This window comes from Dermacentor andersoni, chromosome 5 (assembly GCF_023375885.2).
Source record: "Dermacentor andersoni chromosome 5, qqDerAnde1_hic_scaffold, whole genome shotgun sequence".
Lineage (NCBI taxonomy): Eukaryota > Metazoa > Arthropoda > Arachnida > Ixodida > Ixodidae > Dermacentor > Dermacentor andersoni.
Window position 1 is genome coordinate 191,073,005 of NC_092818.1, and position 18,800 is coordinate 191,091,804.

Sequence of the window (18,800 nt, forward strand, 5' to 3'; positions counted from 1 at the left end):
AAACAACGAAAGAAGGGAAACGTCATTTTACTAAAACATGTTATACATATTACTCCTTTTGTGCTACAGTTGGGTGGGTGAAAGTTCTTCCCTTTCATTATAAGAGCTTGCAGCACAGGTCGAATCAGAAGTGCTTAAAGATGTATGTGACAGGTTTTAACTATGATTAAATTCTTCAGTGCCTTTGCCTTTGATGCACTATCTCGACTACAATTCTGCACGCAATACCTGAAGGGGATATATATCAGACCAGCAAAGTAGAATCTTGGGGTCACCATTGACAGCAGTGGTTGCCCTCCTCTGAGCTTTTGAAACTTCTTTTCATGGCTCGCTGCCATGACTTGTTCTTATGATTATGTTGTTGCTATGGTAACATTTGTAGCTCAAAGCAAGGCCGAGGAACAGCTTCTGCTGTTTATGCATGCACATTTTTCAATGTTTGTCATCACTTTTTGCTGCACACATTTAATGCTTCAAGGGGTTTAGAAAAGTGTGCATGGACAGCATGAGACATAACTTCGGCGAGTAAAGATAGAGTAAGCTTCACTTAGATGCACAGCTGTCGCAGATTTTTTATTAACAATCACAGATACCCTGACCCAGCATACCAAGAGAGTGTTGTACCTTTTTTTCCTGTCTATGCAAACCCCTAAAGAAAGGACTCTGCATGACAGTGGGCAGGCTTGCCACCTTGACCTGAGGCACTGCAGGCAAGGTGTAGGGTGGTCTACTTGAAGGCCAACACTGCTGCCGTCACAAGACTGAGACCAAGCACAAAAAAGCCTGTCGTGTAGAGTTCCTTGAGGCCATAGCCAAGGCCCAAATCCCAGGCCTGAAAGCACAAGTTTCATGTTCTGCAACCTGGCCTGTTATACATGGCTATATACACTTACTAGTAGGTATTGCATTAGAGTAAGTAGTGCACAGAGTCTTGATTTTAATTGCATAGCAGTGTAGCTCTGCTTTTCTTTTCCTGCTCGAGTCAACAATAATGCCAGTGGTAGCACTAACTTTAACTAGACAACCAACGAAGACAACCAACTATAGCGTGCACAAAACTGCCAGTGAATTTTTCTGTCTTTTCTTGGCACTACAGCTTATAGTACAGTGCAGTCCACTTATAAAGATACCACATGTAACAATATATCGCTTATAAAAATGAGTTGAGTTCAGAGTATCAATTTATGCATTAGGTCTATGAGAAAAAAACAAACATATATAATGATATGTTATTCACCGCATATCGGATATAATGATCGAAATTCTGCCTTTTTGGCGACGTTTTCCATGCAGAATAAACGTGAAATTTGCTTTGCTAAGTTCAGCTTAACCCGAAACGGGGCAAAAAGTTTGCCTACGTGAGTTCTTATCTGCCGCCATTACCGCACAGCGCGTCCTGGCAGCGTGCCGATTCAGAGCATCGCAAGTAGGCGCTGCATGCCACAAGATGGTGCCAGCTGCTTCACGTCCGCAAACACAAAGAACACGCTATGTGCGGTGTGGTGTCCACGCTGTCAGCGCGATGGTTTTGTGCAACTACTTCGGTGTAATTGGCAGTCACGTCATGGAGAGTCAGTGAGTCAGCGCAATTTCTGCGCCCATCGATACGCCGTCAACGAGTGGTACAGTGGAACGGGTGTGACTGCTAGGCCTCATGCGGCTCACACGCCTGTCCATGCTTGATGGTGGTTGAGGTGGTGAGCACGAGGTGGCATTGGTGTTGTGCCGTGAAGTTCAAACTGCTCCAAACGCTATGGCGAAGGATAACAGATGGGGGCAGCGAGCAGATGAGTCACTGGTGCACTGCGACAGGTACGATAGGTGGCTCTACCTCGATGAAACAAGTTTCGAGGATGAGGAAGCTACAAACACAGCGGACGGTTTCGGGTGCAAGCTGTGCATTTGGGTGGACAGCTTACACGAGAGCATACAGGCTGCGAAATTAGAAGTGGTCATGCTTAGAGTAAGGGTGGAAAGCCTACAGGTGAAACTGCACGGCACAGAAACAGAAGTGGTGGCACTCTGCGATACACTGCAGCTGGTGCGAGCCAAAGTTCCATGAATTGCAGAGCAGCCCCTGCAGAATGATGCGGAGACGTTGAACCCAAGTCAAGACATGCAAGGGGTGAAGATGCCAGTTTGTTCCTTGGAGGAAACCCCTAGAACGCAAGCTAGCATGCCAGGATCAACCAAAGGCACAACGTCTAGTTCGCCAAAACAAACAGAGGATGGTCCTCATGGGCATACCAAAGACATCCAAGTGCAACTGCCACCAAAAGAGACACCTAGGGATGTCGAGATAATGAAGCGAACGAGTTTTTCTTCGTGTGTAAGTCAGCAAGTGAGCCTGTATTCGCAGAAAGACCTCACTGAATTGACATGTGGTAAACAGGCCAGGAACAACATCTCCACCTCTGGGGCCTATGTAACAACTGATGACAGCAGTGATGTATGGAAGGAAGGCAATAGCAAGCAACGCAAGGACACCATCCAGTTGGACTTACCGCATGAGGTATTGCTGCTGGGCGACGGCAATGTTCCCCGAGTGGCGGAGGCACTTCAATGTATACTGGTCGTGAAGGTGAGCGTGAAGACCTGCTCGGCAAGACACGCTACAGGCAAGTATGCGCACTGGTTGCTGCTTCGCCACCACGGCCAATCAAGTCAGAAACCCCCTTTATTGGTCCTGCACCTAGGCACGGTTGATGTGCTTAAGAGAGCCCAACCTCATGTTGTTGCTGCAGCCATAAAGAAATGGTGACCGCGTACGCACCAGCACTGATTGTTTGCTCGGTGCTGGAGGTGGTCGCGTCGGATGAGGCAAAAGCGCGAGCAGTCATGCTGAACGCGGAAATGAGGAAGCTGTGTGCCTCTGTTAGTGCAAAGTTCCTGGACAACACACAAGTGGAGGAAGGAGAGGGACATCTTGCACGGGACGGAGTTCACTACCTTGCCAACACAGCACATCAAGTGGCCGGTCACATTGGGAAAGCAGCATGCCATATTTTAGGACTTGTGGAAGAAGAAAGTGCAGCTCTCAACCTCACCGTCCCACGAAAAGAAAATGTTCAACTGGGAAAGTACCTGTCACAGTGCCTCGATCCCCAGGCTCCCAGATTGGTTCCCTCAAGCCTGCAGCAGAGTTCTCTCTGCGTGGGGAACACGCGACTTGCTCCTCCAACAACAGAACAACGGGACAAATCAGGCCACAGTTTCCAGTGCTTCCCAGTGCCAACCACCGGCACCGATACAATGGGCTCAGCTACTGAGCTGGGACAAACCAGTGCATGCTGCTTCCTTGAACCAACCCTCCCGGAGCTCATCGATGGTGTGCCCGGCAGATCAGGCCATGCTGCCTCAGCCAGTACCCCACAGCTACCTTTGACAACGCCACAGTCACTTCCCCCATCTCGTGCAGTGCCGCCGCCCAACATGGGATTCGACCTAGCCCGCATGGTTGGTCGCCTTGTGCGCCAACACATGACCCAGCAGTGGTACCAGGCAACGCAATAAGACCCAGATGGCAAGCCTCAGAGCACATGCTTTATAACTATTGCACAGCTCCCAACGTAAATGTCACGGAAATACAGGGCGATACAGCATACCAACAATGAGCCCGGTGTTCAGCCAAGCACACAGGGCCGGTCAGGCAACACATCCACAAAAGGAAACGCCAGTCAAAGTGGCAATGCTTCAGATTGGGGTTCTTAAACCTCAACGTGGCTTGCCAGCAGCAAAAGTGGGTGCAATTATACCATACTCTCAGTGTAGAGAAGTTTTCTCTACGCAGTGGCAGAAACTCACCTGCGGGACCTTGAAGAGTCCCCAATACATTCAGAGTGGTGCTGGGTGGGCCAGAACAGATCTGCCCAAAGTCACAAAGGGGGAGGGGTCGGTTTGTTGTGGCGTCGTGGGCTTCAGTGGCAACGTCTTGATGGGGACTGCTGAGACCACCTTTGGGTAGCTTGGGATGTGCTTGGCGTGACCACTGCAGTGTGTGTTGTGTACATGTCAGTGCAAGGTCTCAATAAAGAAAATGTGCAGCTTATGGAGTGTGTCCGCAATGACGCACAAATGCTGCGGGGCGGCAAGGAGCTCATCATTTTTGGCTACTTTAACGCCCATCTCAGTGAACTAGACGGCCATACTGATGCAAACGACAAGCTCCTTCTGCAGTTGACAGATGATTTGGACCTTGTGATTGTGAATCTTGAACCACACTGTGAAGGACAGTTCACATGGTGTGCTCGTGGCAGTAGCACAACCATCGACTATGCCCTTCTCTCACACCGCCTTGGAATCTGTCTTCATAGATGCATGATAGACGAGGAAGGCGCAAATAGCCTCAGTAGTGACCACAATTGCCTAAGGATCAACTTTAGTAATTCAGGCCGACCTGGCCCTAACAGCAAAAGACGGCAGAAATCCAGCATATACTTGCCAAGCCGGGCCATAGAGGTGGCCGCCACGAACTTTGAGGCCAGTGAAAAAAAGCTGCACGGCCACTACCTATAAGGAATACTTGTCTGCCCTGTCATCTGTTATGCAAGGCCATATGGTTCGTGACATACGGTCAACACGTGCAACGACAAATCCATGGTGGGACGGTGAGTTTGAGGAGGCACGGCAGGCAAAACGGCAGCCCCTCCACTCGCTAGCAGTTGTGGGTTCACAGAGTGACGCTGGCAGGTCAGCAAGCGCATGGTGGATCATAGTCTGGTGCATCTTAGCACATGCACAGCTGCTGGACCAGACTGTATGCCAGCATGTTTAATGAAGAGCCTGGGACCTGATGCACGGGAACAACTGGCCACTCGGCTGACTAGCATCCTTAGAGGCGTACAGATCCCAATGGACTGGCGGCAGGGTTGCATAACGTTTATTCTCAAGCAAGGAGGCAAGACAGAGTTTCTCCAGAGCTACCGACCGATCACAGTCACAAGCGTTCCTTACTGGTTGTTCGCCCGAGTACTAAAGGAGTGGATCAGTGCCTGGGCAGAGGCTAAGCACATGCTGACAGAAATACAAAACGGCTTTCGTTCGGGTCGCCAACTGGAGGATAATATCTTAATCCTCACTCGGTGCACGAAAATAGCTAGGTGCGAGGAACGGTCTCTGCTATGCTGCTTCCTTGATGTCGAGAAGGCATACAACAATGTACCACATGCACCTCCGTTTGACTGCCTTGCCGCTTTGGGTAGGCTGGAAGCGTTGTTGTCAATAGTCTGACCTTTGTGTACAGGGAACAGTGTCACGGCGCACTTTGGAGCTGTTGAGTCCGAGCCTGTCACAGTGGTCAGGGGTCTTTGTCAGGGTTACCCGCTGTCGCCACTGCTGTACATCATTTATGTCTCCAGCACTGAGCGAAAGCTTTTGAACTCTGGCCTCGGCATCCGCCTCAGGTACACTACCACGGGGATAGACGAGAACAACAAACTGCCGGCCTTGGCTTTTGTGGATGACACAGTGGTGATGGCAGAGTGTGCACGGGACCTTGCCAGATATCTGCCAGTTGGAGATCTCTGATCTAGGGTTTCACTTCAGCGCCAAAAAGGCTGCGGTGGTCCAACTTGTGGGTGACTCGACAGGTGACATCTCGGTGGCCTTGGATGGAGAGCAGCTGATCCGCCAATCTGTGTACAAATATCTTGGTGTGCAGCTGTCCACGGCAGCAGGTGTGTACGACATCCATGATGAAAAACTTCCTCACTGGACTCGGGACACAGTGCATATTGCGTTTCCGTTGTTTGTGGAGATGTAATCAATACGTCATGGTACGAGAGTTAGGGAAACTCGTGCACGTACCAAGCCTGTCGTTTGCCAACGCTGTTGTTTGTCTGCCAGCACCCGTGGATGGCTTAAGCAGCGGCAAGGGGGGGTGGGACGTGTTGCGCTCGGCTGTCATGAGAAAGTGGCTAATGAAGCAGTGCAAGGGGACATGGGGTAGTCAGCTTTGAAGCGCGGGAGGTGGCCAGTGAGCTGACATTTTGCGGCCGCCTGCTCTTCATGCAGCGAGATCGATGGGCACGATGTATTCGGATATTACATGGTCACATGCCTTCGTACGGTGTGGGAGAGGAGTGTCAATCGATTGGAGAAGCTGTTTGGTTTTTTAAAGGAACCGCTGAATGCAGAGGGCGGACAGGCTTACGCAGACGAGGTACGCCAAAGGGATGAGGAGAGACGCAGGTGCAAGAATGACAAGAGGACAAGTCAACACTCACCCTACATCGTCAACACAAACGCAACATTGCCACTGTGCACTTGCACGACACCACCTTCGGAAGCATGCTGCTGTTCGAGGCGAGGGTGGGAGCCCTTCGGACACTTGTGCGCGTGAAAATGTATAACAGTGCTGTGACTAATGTGTTGTGCCACGCATGCAGAAGTGCAGATGAAACGATCGAAACAAGTGGTGTTGAACTGCAACCAACTAGGCGGCCCCATAATGGGAAACACAAGCCTCGACGTTGCACTGGGTTTTAAACATGAATGGGAGTAGTTGACAACTGTGCTGTAATGCTGACCAAGCAGCACCTTGAGTGTTGGAGAGGAGCAACGCTCAAGTGTTGATAGTTGTGTGCACTACTGCGCCCCTTGCTTTTCCTCCGCCCTGCACTTGTGTGTTGTGTAGTTGCGTGCACCACTGTGGCCCTTCATTTCTCTCCCCCATTACTTGCAGGTCATTTGTTTACAGTTCTGTTTATTTATTTATGTTGTTTTTTGTTTTGTTTTTTTCCTTCTTTTTTTAGTAGCTAGGGCGTGCAATTGACATGCCTGCCCGTTGCAAACGGTGAAGCCGCATTGCATCATCATCATCACAGCGTCGCCGGGAAGCGTGCAGAGAAAGAAAAAAAACATCGAGAAGCGAATTGCGCCTGTGCTCCCTTACTACAATCTCCCTCCTCTTGCTCAGGGAGCGCGGAAATGCACCACGGAAGCAGCGGTCGGTGCACCGACAAAGTGCAAAGCTGTATCACTTGCAACGAAGCTGCAAATTTTGCAAGACTCGCACAGTCAATGATATCGACGATTCTGAAAACCACAAGTGCCATGATCATGAAGGCTGTAATTAGTGACCGTGCCGAAGAACGAAAACAGCGGGCTTGGTGCGCTAGGGCGAAACCCCCATGTGTGAAAACAACACGGTGGCAGCCGCTGACATTGCCGAACTGTGGGAGCACTTCGCTAATGGCGATAAAATAGGTGGTGCTTCGACGGAGGAGTTTCTGAGTGCAGGTAGCACTGCCTCGTTTTGCGTCGGGGTGATCGTTGTCGCAACAGATGGTGGCGTTGTGAGGCGGAGGCGACGAGGTTGACAGTGGCCCATCTTCAAAACCGACCCCAATGTTCACGCAAAGTGCACTGTCGTCGATAGAGTTGCACATTTATTTCATGCACTCTAAATTATAGCTGCCACTGTTTGCGCCGCTGCTGGATGCGATGCACACCGCGGTTGTGAACCTGAAACTTCCGCGAAAGCAAGTACAGATTTCGGACTATTTCAGCGCGCCTAACGCTTGACATGCTGTTTAGAGGTATACATAAACATCTTATTTTTCACAGCCTTCTTTCTACAATGTCAATTCTTTATCGTATGTGGCAAATTTGGTTTTGGAGCTACGAAGGTATGTTCAGCAGCTTTTTCTTTCTTTTTGTACGGCAGTCCAGATCTAGCGATGATCGGTTATAATGATCGGACCTTTCGTTCTTCTTGATATCGTTATAAATGGACTGCACTGTAGTTTACATTTTGCTCTCAACACTCCCTTTTCTGTCAAGGATGTTACATTAAGGTTTTAAATGTGCAAATGATACTAGACATTCAGTGCAAGTTCTATTTCTGTTCCGACTAACAGCTGACGTATGAGCCACTAAACTCAACCGCAAGTATGGCAGTGCTGAATGCAAAATGCTGAATATATAGAAAGTCTCATCCCACAACAAGATATTAAAGGAAGTGTGCCAGCAGTCTCTCAAGAAATAGCATAGGGTTAGGCACCAAATTGCGACAAGAAGATTCCTGCATATTATGGTCTTCCTTTAAGCTGGATGGTCTCAGAGGAAACCCTGACGTTCACACACAACTCACCAGGTGGCGCATGCCATTGAAAGTGTGGTAGCAGAGAGCAAAGGCCAGGCCAAGCTTCACTGGGAAAGTGAGGATGGGTGAGATGTGCATGGCCTGCAGGGCCTCCACATAGTGCGGGAACTGGTGCGAGCAGACAAATGGCATCACACCCATTCCATACAGGCCTGGGCACGAGAAACAAATATGTCGTGGTCATAAAGTGAAGCTATTCACACTTATAGCAAGTTCATACGTTAAAGGGGCCCCGACATACTTTTTGAGCATGATAAACGAACTTGGTTATACTGTACTGTCATGAAAATCTGAGCCAAATGTTAATTCTATACATGCAGCTGGGATTTTATAATTTCGCTCTTAAAGGCTGCTGATCTTCCACAACTTTTCAAAACCTTCGCTACTATGTTTTGTTACTTCTATGCAGAATTCTGATAGACAACAAGGCTATACTGCACCAACGAAAGAAAGAAAGCAGAAATCTGATCCTTTTTAGGGTAGTTGAACCACCCTGCAAGTGATATGTATGATGCTACAGCCTATGACATTAGTCGCACAAGGAAGAGTCGTGTCACATAACCTCCACGTCATACCAATAAAGCTCAGTGTGATAATGAGCGGATAAGGTGGGTGTTTCCACGTTAGATCGCAGTGACGTACAGGCACTGGGGTTTTATAGTGAAATTCAAGAAATGGAAGTTTGGCTCTTATGTTACTTTCCAATAATCACAAGATTAATTAAAATAGAGCTTTTAAGGAATACTTTATCTGTCTAAAGAGTTTTGGTGTTCTCTTTAGTGTCCTTACAATTTAATGTGGCTCTTTTCTTTAGATGAGAACAGTTGTGAAACCCAAATGTGCTTGTAATGCATAAGATGTCAGTAACAGTTGTTGCCGCTGATTTATATTCCTCTAGCATTTCATAAACAGCAAGACACATACAGACAGACTGGAATTCACTAATCTCTTCGGACTCTGTGTCTTCCCTCGTGGAAAACGGTTTCATCATTTGCAAAGCTTAAAGGGACACTAAAGGCAAATTATAAGTCAATGTGGACTGTTTGAATACCATTCCAGAAACATTGCGACACTTGTTTCGTGACAAGAAAGGGCTTAGTTTATGAGAAAATTGCATCTGAAAGGTCTGAATACCTTTCTTGAAATTCAAGTCTCCCACCACCCAACCGGGGGTGTGGTGACATTGCATACGCCATTACCATCCTTTGCTGTTGTGAGTGAGTAAAACGGCACCTGACAGATGGCAGCAGCGAGCCAAGACAGAGCAGTGGATTCGCCGCTGCAGCTGGTTTTTGGTCAAGTGATGTAGACCGTTTGGGCATCCTACAACATAAAACTGAAGTTGAATTTCCTGCTACTTGCAGTTTGTGAGAGTTTCGCGAGCCAGCAAACCCAGTGCAGCACTACGTGATAACGAAACTGCTGAAAAGCAAAAGCGTGGGCGGCGCAGAGTCGAGCGAAAACAAAACCTTTCGACCACCTGCGTCGTCATCAAGGGTAATGTCAATGACTTCTTTTTTCTAAAAATGAAATAGAACTGGATAAGTTGCATTTTACTTCGTTTTATAATACAATACAATGATGGTTTTTTGCAACGAGTGGTTGGGTAATAGTGACAGAATTTAACTGAGGAGTGCTTTCGTCATCGGGCAAGTGCTTGAATGCCCCGGGGGAGTCTCTAATCATTTCCCGCATTTACCTCAGTTTCTCGAATATTATGGCTCTGTTTGCGATCATATTGATGCCTTAGAGATTCTTGAGCACTAATCTGATAGAACATCTATCACTTTAGCTTAATTTAACATTTGCCATTAGTGTCCCTTTAATAAGGAATGATAAGCTAAAATAATCTGGTGCAACATAAAGCTAAATGCAGGTGACACCATACAGGTCAAAAGCGTGGCAGTTTGGGCGAGTTGGTATGTCATGACTTTTTTAGGCTTGTAGCGCAGCTCAGAAAGATCAAAAAAGGAAGGAGGTAGGGATAATGAAAGGGAACAGAAAACAGAGTGAGTGCTCACTCTGTTTTCCGTTCCCTTTCATTACCCCTACCTCCTTCCTTTTTTGCTCTTTCTGAGCTGCGCTACAAGCCTAAAAAAGTCGTAATAGCGCTCACTCTGTTTTCCGTTCCCTTTCATTACCCTTACCTCCTTCCTTTTTTGCTCTTTCTGAGCTGCGCTACAAGCCTAAAAAAGTCGTAATAGTGCTCACTCTGTTTTCCGTTCCCTTTCATTACCCTTACCTCCTTCCTTTTTTGCTCTTTCTGAGCTGCGCTACAAGCCTAAAAAAAAAACCATACAGGATTTGTGGGTAAAGTAATGAGACCACCCGCCGTGCGGTGCAGCAGTTGCCAGTAGCGTGCTATACGGAGGTGGGATTCATGGTGGAGCTTCTAAGCCAAGTAACACACTAGGCAGCAGTTACATCCAAGCTCTGATGTAGTGAGGATCTGAAGTGGAGCAAAAGCTGTTTTTGAGTTTTTGTCACGACAGAAAATGTCAAAAATGGAGCGTTCGCTGTAGCAGCGGTGTGTGATTAAATTTTGCTTTCACCTGGGCAAAACTGCTTCCGAAACGCTTGGCTTGGTTAAGGAGGCTTACAAAGATGATGCCTTGTCAAGGGCCCAGAATTTCCGGTGGTTCAGCGAGTTCAATAACGGACGGGAGACCATTGAAGAAATGGAGCGATCTGGATGCCCTTCAACGAACGTTTCGATGAAAATGTGGCCAAAGTAAAAAATGTCCTGGACTCCGACTGTTGTTTAAGTATCAGATTAATCACTGAAGACCTCAATGTGTGCAAAATAATGATTAACAAAATTTCTGAAAATTTGAACACGTGGAAGGTTTGTTCGAAATTGGTGGCAAAAGTGTTGAGCAATGAACAAAAACAGCGACGAGTTGACGTTTCCCGCGAAATGTTGGTGCATTTAGAAGTTGAACGGGACTTTTTAGAAGGTGTAATAACAGATGACGAATCATGGGTGTTCCGGTACGACCCCGAAACCAAGCACCAAAGTTCGGAGTGGCACACCGTGAACTCCACGCGCCCCAAGAAAGCGAGAATGTCGAAGTCCAACGTAAAAACAATGTTCATTGTCTTTTTTGAGAAGTGTGGGGTGGTCCACAAGGAATTTGTTTCTCTGGGACGAACTGTTGATGCCTTGTTCTACAAAGAAGTCCTTCAGCACCTTCACAGACACGTCAAACAGGAACGACTGGATATTGCCTATCTCTGGAAGCTCCACCATGACAATGCTCCAGCCCACACAGCTTTCGTTGTGACCGGCTAAGTGGTCCAGATAGGAGTCGCAACCTTGCTGCAGCCACCGTACAGTCCTGGTTGTTGTGACCGGCTACATGGCCCAGACAGGTGTTGCAACCTTGCCGCAGCCACCGCACAGTCCTAGTGTCAGCCCGGAAGACTTATCCTGTTCCCAAACCTCAAGAGAAGCCTGACAGGCCACTGCTTTGACGATGTTCCTGCCATCCAACAGGCTGTCACAGAGTCTCTGAAAAAGGTTGCGGCAGCTGACTTCGAGGGAGCCTTTGCAGCAAGGGAATTGTATTAGCAATGGTGAAATCGATGCCCAAGGAGACTACTTTGAAGAATTTTATTAACATGTACCGATTGGATCAACAAATTCCTTTTACCAGATCCAGTCTCGTTATTTCACAGACGAATCGTATATGTTAAGTCTGTAACAATTCTGCGGCACCTGGTTTTCGAAAAAATTTATACCTTGGGTTAGACATACTGCTGCACTGTCACTGACAACAAAAAATGAACGTGTTGTACATTTCAAAATAAAAACAGATGATGCGTCAATCCAGAATGAAAAGTGAAGGCGATGAAACACCATGTGATGTTAAACCTGTATCTATGTGTTTAGAAAAGCCAAGGAAGCTTTTATCCGAACAAACAGCAGAAATAGATTCTATGTGTCCATGTGCTATCTGATCAAACAAATACTTTTTTCAGAATTTTTTAGAGAACAGGTGACAATAAGAATTGACTTTAAGGGCATTGGATTGCTAGAGTTTTGTTGGGTATGAGGAGGCTAATAATAAAGGTATTTATGTTGCATTTCTACTTGAAAAAGCAAAAATGAGTTTGTTCAATATTAACGCATACTTTCCCAAAGAAATAACTTACTCATGCTGCCCATTCAAGCCACTCCATTGGCACTTTGTGGTGCCCTCTATGCGCAGGCCCCAATGTAACCAATAGAGCCTAGCAGGGTTCGACACTTGAGATTGTTCATACAGTTACACAAAAATGCCTATACATCAGTGTTTGTCTGAATTGGCAAAAAATCGTACAATGCCTTCAGCTGTCACCTTTTGGCATGCAACAGATGTTGTGATGTTTTAAGAATGGTAATCTCAAATCTAGGATTCATTGTTTCTATCTTGCATCCCTTTAACAAGATTAGAAAGCAATTCTCTAGAAAATATGAATGCTTTGAAAAACAGCACTCACACACTGCCATGCCACAGCCAGTTGCCCTGTGTGTCAGTGAAAGCATTGATGTCATTTGCGGTCTGCAAAAATAACAAAGCCAAAAAAGATTGCATGTCAGATTTGCTAGCATTGCATATTAAATTTAAAATTGAAGTATACATTCGCCACACATCAGTTTGGTATAAGCACCTTAAGCCATCTCAATTAACCCTTTATTGATGAGTGCCGCCTACAGGCAACATACCCGCCAAAAAATTTTTTCGTGCCGGGTTTCAGTATCGAATAAGAAGTTTCTGGCTAAATGTCTTTGGCCAACACTAAATGACAGGCAGCAAGCGTCATTTGTTTGTTTAAAGCAGGAACACTGGAAGAGGAAGAAGTTTGGCATGCGACTCACTGTCTTTCAAAAGCAAGGTCAGAGGAGGAAAACGGGCCGGTGCAAGATATCCAGCTACAGTGGTGTCACACGAGATGTAAAACAAATGAAATGTACACTTATGGTTCACATATGATGAGAGCTGTCTTTACAAATTAAATAAGAAGCCTTAGGTGGCTTGGAGTGAAGCCCACTTCCAGTTTCCTGCTAGGGGTTATCCCCCTATTACTAAAAATTTAAAAAAAATCTTTTCTTTTTTGTTTATTATGCTTATTCTTGATGTGTTTTGCACATTTAGATAAAAAACATTTTTTGGGGGGGAATTTATGTCTCGTCCTTAAAGGGTTAAGAGTATCATACATCAGTATGATTATGCAGGAATGCAGAGGGCCATATAGATCTCAGAGTCATCAGGAAACTCTTTATAACTGTTGCATTTCAAAGAAATGAACACTCTTTGTCATTCAGCATTTACCCCTAGCGCCACACCAATTCTGTATTATGAACTTTTTAAGCCGTTAAGTAGACTTTTGTTCATATCTAGGTGCCCAAGACATGGTGAAATTTGTGAGGAGGGTCTATTAGTTTGGAAGCCACACGTAAAAAGAACACAGTGCTGTTTGCTTTGAGACTTGTACAAACAGCATACACAACGTTAAGTCTGCTTATGTTCAAATTATTCTAACACAGATGCACCACGTAGGGAGAGCTCTGTTAAAGGGACACTGAAGGCAGATATTAAGTCAACATCGACTGTTAAAATACCATTCCAGAAACCTTGCAGCACTTGTTTCGTGCCAAGAAAAGACTTCGTTTAAGAGAAAATCGCATCTGAAAAGTACGCATAACTTTAGCGCAGTTCAAATCGCCCACCTTCGAGCAGGAGAGTGGTGTCGTTGCACACACCATCATCACCTTTACTGGCGTCGGTGAGTAACATGGCGCCCCTACAGACGGCAGCTATGGTAGCGAGGCCATGGAGAAACTGAGCCAGGACAGAGTGTTGGATTCACCGCTGCGGTTGCTTTCGGTCAAGTCACATGGACTGTTTGGGCATCCCGCAACACAACATGTATGTGGAATTCTATGCTACTTGTAGTTTGAGCCAGTTTAGCAAGCCAGCAAAACCAGCGCAGCGCATGATAATGAAACTACTGAAACATGAAAGCATGAGCAGCGCAAAGCTGAGCAAAAACGAAACCTTTCAACTGCTCGCGTCGTTGTCAAGCGTAATGTCAATGCGTTCCTTTTCTATACATCGAATGGAACTGGACAAGTAGCATTGTTTCCCATCTTATAATGCAATGATCTTTTTAATGCGAGAAATTGAGTATCAGTGACATAATTAAAGAGGAGTACCTATGCGCTAGTACCTGAATGTTCTGGGTGAGTCACAAATTGTGTCCTGCATTTATCTCAATTACTAAAGGTCTGTTAGCGATATTGACGCCTTAGATGCTCTCGAGCTTTAACATATCACTTGAGCTCAACTTAACATTTGCCTTTAATGTCCCTTTAAAGGTTCTGAATGTGTTCCAGAAACCAAGTTGATACTATACTATTTCACCATTTCGTTCATGGCCCTGGGTCCATATTAGCTATACAAGTAATAGAACAGTTCTAGCTAACCTAGAAGAACCTGTCGCATGACATTTCACCTATATCCAGCTTTCTTATCTGAAATAATACTTGGCTCAAGTATTTCTTGGGGTATTACATCAGTACGTCATACTCTAATAACAATGCACACCAAATAAGTTGCTACACAAGGCTGTCAACTTGCGGAACTACTTTAGAATTGTGAAAATGAGTATGCCAGTGACTTTCTTCTGCTTATACACATTACAGTCAATGCAATAAGTTTACACACATCCAAGGCGTCACCACACGTTGATTAACGTTACTGAAATAAGACATGGCTGGAGAAAGAATCTGAACATTTCCTCACGCATAAATGCTCAGGTGAGGTGACAAAGGCCTCTTGAGCGACTTGTTCTTTTTGAAGAAGTGTTCTGTCACTTGTGCCTGCTTGGGGCTCATTGCTGACATTGGTGCAAAGCTGGCAAAGAAAAAGGAGGTATGTACAACACAACCAGTCAATTTCTCTCAGTAGGCTGTAAATACAGGATCAGTGGCATGACCTATCAAGTGACACTGCTGGCACATGAAAGGCACAAGCTACAAGTATTCCTAATCCTAAGTGCTCCATTGCACCTGTTTTTGTTCATCCCCTTTTGGGGCTAGGGACAGAATGCACGAGTGGTACAGTGCTAGTTATAACCCATTTGCCGTTATCTGCCTCCACGCCCTGCTTCAGCACCCACACTGCTATTTCAGCAGGCACAAAGTGCTTTTAGTATGTGTGTGAACGCACACACTCATGAAAATAAGCAATAAAAGGAAATTTGCCAATATTTTGCACTTAGATAGGGAGCTGAAGTAGGAGCAGTGCAAGAAAAGAAAATGAGTAGAGCTGGAAGACGGTAATGTTCCTCTCCTTGCCTCTGCAGAAGAAGAGAAAAACTTGATCATAAAAAGATTCATAGGCTAAAATATAGTACAATGGAACAATAATGAGATATACTAATAAAAAAACTGGTATATTTACTATGAATGAGAAAAAAAGAATCATGCAGACGATATGAATACACATACATACTGCAAGAATCTGAAGTTGGCAGGCAGCTTTAGCCTGGGCATCATGCAACTTCTTTGAGTCCATTACAGATAGCCTAATATCAGAGATATCATTGTGGTATACGGCTGTACACTGTTATGCAAGTCTGAGCAAGGCAAAGGATGCTGCATAACTTTTCACAAGTTTCCTGAGACTGACGTGTGCAAGAAATAGATTCAGGCTGTTTCAAGGAATGGTGAATGGAGTAGAAGGTTTGCAACAGGTATCCCAGTAAAATTATGCACCGCCTTGTGTCACATAAATGGTCACTATAGGTGATGGAAGCGTTTCCAAAATGCTAAGGTTGCTTATTCGCATGGCATGGCAGTAGCATAATGCTGGTGCAAAAGAAACAAACACAGTGATGACTTATGCCCAATTCATTTCTTGAGCTGGTGGGTAACTTATAGGTCTTAAAATAAAAGTGGTCATCGTTCTTTCCCTTGAACCCATTGTGGTGGTTTCAAGGCTTAAACGAGGAGAAGTGAACTTTACAAGTTGGCAAAGGAAACGGTGGTGATTTTTACTAAGATTGTAAACACTGCAACTTAATATGACAAAACTGCACGGTTTATTAATGCATTAAAGAACGCAAAACGAGCAGTTATAAAGCTATTTTAAAAAGCAGCAAAGTTATGTGCATACATTTTTCAGGCTGGGGAAGTCAACTTGTGGAACCAAGTGATCGATAACAGCCCTGTGACATTACGGCAATTGTGTTTGCAAAAAATAATCAAATACGCAAGGAATTCGTTACAGCAGAACAGCTGGCATTCTCATGCAAATATAGCCCGAGCCGCCCGCAGGGTAGCAAACGAATAGGTCATAAATGCGACACCAATGGCCAACAGTTGAACGAGAATTGGCGCAGGTGGCTTCCATGGAAGCCAGTTATCTGTGCAGGTCTGGAGCTACAGTAGGTCGTAGTTAATACAACCATGGTAGGACCCACAAAATTGGTTTGAATAATTGATGTTTGAATTAAAAGGAGCACTATCTGAATGACTGTCCCTACAGAAACTCTCATTAACCGGTACAGTGAGGACACGTAACCTATCCACCGAGTGCTTTTAATGCCTCTGCTTTCCAATGAAAGACTCCTCACACGTGAAACATATCAACTGCACATACCACTCACGTTCAAAGCACATTTGATATAGCATTGACAGGAATACACAAATAATAATAATGCGTAATTCGCTCGGGTAATTAACCATATGATGAAAAATTGGGCATACCATGCAGCGGGCGAGGCTGTCACTGGTCTTAGAAGCGACAGAGCACTTGCCCTGTTGGCAAACCTGAAATAAAAAAAACAAAAAACACCACACAGTTGATGTGCGCACTTGTAGGCCAGCTGTTTGCACCACAAACCACGACTGCTCTTCAATGCAGCTGTGCTGACTTAAGTGCTTACGCATAAATAGAGAGAAAATAGAAGTCTGGAGTGTCCTCACTACAATGTCAGGTGCTTAACAAGCTCCCCGGCACGCTGTACGTTTCTTCCAATCCAATCTCTAAAAACAGTTTGGTAACTTCCGTATACACATTGAAGCATTGCAGAGAAGCGCGGAGCGGGGCTGGACTGGCTTAGACAGACCAAAGCACGGGCGCCCTAACCCGGCACGAGCAGCCTTCGAGTCCAACGCATCGCCACCACAGGATCATCGCCTTCATTGCAAAACAATAGTACAAAGGCAATTTCTGTGACATTCATCAATGACTACTTACCTCATTGCGTACGCCATAATAAAACGGCACAGATCAGAAATAAATGAGGTACCCTTGAAGACACGCGAGGACGAGAGAAACCAAACGCCCGGCGCCCGTAGACTACATGTAACGAGTTACGAGTAGATGTCAGATCATTGGATCGGATTGGCCCATAGATTGGCCGAACTGGATGGATGGATGGATGGATGTTATGAGCGTCCCCTTTGGAACGGGGCGGTGGGTTGCGCCACCAAGCTCTTGCTACTATGCTGCCTAATATCCTACCTAGGTTAACCAATGAAAAAAAAAAAAAAAAGAAGGCACTATGAACTACCACGTCCAAACTTTCTGATCCCCTATTGCGAATTGTGCTTTTGTACGTCTCCGTCTTTTGTCGTTTACCTACTTTTCTTCCACCAATCCTCCAATCGACCCTTACTAATGTCTATTGCGGACCTGTTTGCTTTACCACTGCTCCCGCTGAACCCAAGGGCTTCAAGGAGGCCAGTGGTGCCTAAATCGACCGCTGGGTAGACGTTTTCACATTCTAATAAAATATGCTCCGTCGTTTCCCTAGCTTTACCGCAGCAAGCACATGCTTCTTCTTCCTTCTTATATCTCGCTTTATAGGTGCGTGTAAGGCATCCCGATCTCGCTTCGAAAAGTAATGAGCTTCCCTTTGAGTTATCATAAATAGTTTCTTTCCTGATTTCGTTTTTTCCTCTTAAGTAGTTACTCATGGCAGGTTTCTTTTCCACTGCCGCCACCCATGAGATTAATTCAGCCTCTCTGACTTTCCGCTTGACCTTCCTTGTTGCTGTGTTGCCCACCCCACAGGCCGCATACTTGCTGGTAAGCTTCCTAGTTCTTTTCCTCCACTGTGAATCAATGTTTTGCCTGTACAGATACCTGAACACTTTCCCAGCCCATTTACTTTCTTCCATATTCCTCAGCCGTTCTTCATACTCAATTTTACTGCGAGCTTCCCTCACTTCAAAACTAGTTCAGCCCATATCCCCCTGCACAGCTTCATTTGTAGTCTTCCCGTGAGCGCCCAATGCGAGGCGACCCACTGACCTTTGGTTCCCGTCGAGTCCTGATTGTACCCCTGATTTAAAGCAAACAACCGCATTTCCAAAAGTAAGTCCTGGAACCATTACCCCTTTCCACATACCTCGGAGGACCCCGTACCTATTGTATCCCCATAGCGCTCTGTGCTTCATTATGGCTGCATTTCTCTTCCCCTTGACTGTTATGGTTTTTTCCTGTGTTTCCATATATCCATTGCCTTCGTTTATCCATATACCAAGGTATTTATGTTCTCTTACCCATATAGTTGTAGGAAACTCTATGCTCTTACCCATATGCTCTTACCCGAGGTATTTCTTGGCCCTGTATCTCCACTGTCTGTTCACTGTTTTCATTGAATACCATAACACCTGATTTTCTAACACTAAATTTCAAAC

At 45.7% G+C, this 18,800-nt stretch overlaps 1 protein-coding gene across 2 annotated transcripts; it reads right to left on the bottom strand.

Moving 5' to 3' along the window:
- Positions 1-547: 547 nt before the first annotated feature.
- LOC126532336 (succinate dehydrogenase cytochrome b560 subunit, mitochondrial-like) lies at positions 548-17,763 on the bottom strand. 2 transcript variants are annotated; one of them, XM_050180045.3, is made up of 6 exons: positions 17,353-17,763; positions 16,860-16,922; positions 14,893-15,003; positions 12,587-12,648; positions 8,093-8,256; positions 548-832 (listed from the first exon to the last, which is right to left on the bottom strand). In XM_050180045.3, exons 1-6 carry the CDS (start codon positions 17,367-17,369, stop codon positions 728-730), a joined length of 522 nt encoding a protein of 173 aa, XP_050036002.1. In that variant the 5' UTR covers positions 17,370-17,763; the 3' UTR covers positions 548-727. The 2 variants fall into 2 exon arrangements, with proteins under 2 accessions (XP_050036002.1, XP_072144581.1); XM_072288480.1 differs by lacking the exon at positions 17,353-17,763 and adding an exon at positions 17,039-17,137.
- Positions 17,764-18,800: the final 1,037 nt, after the last annotated feature.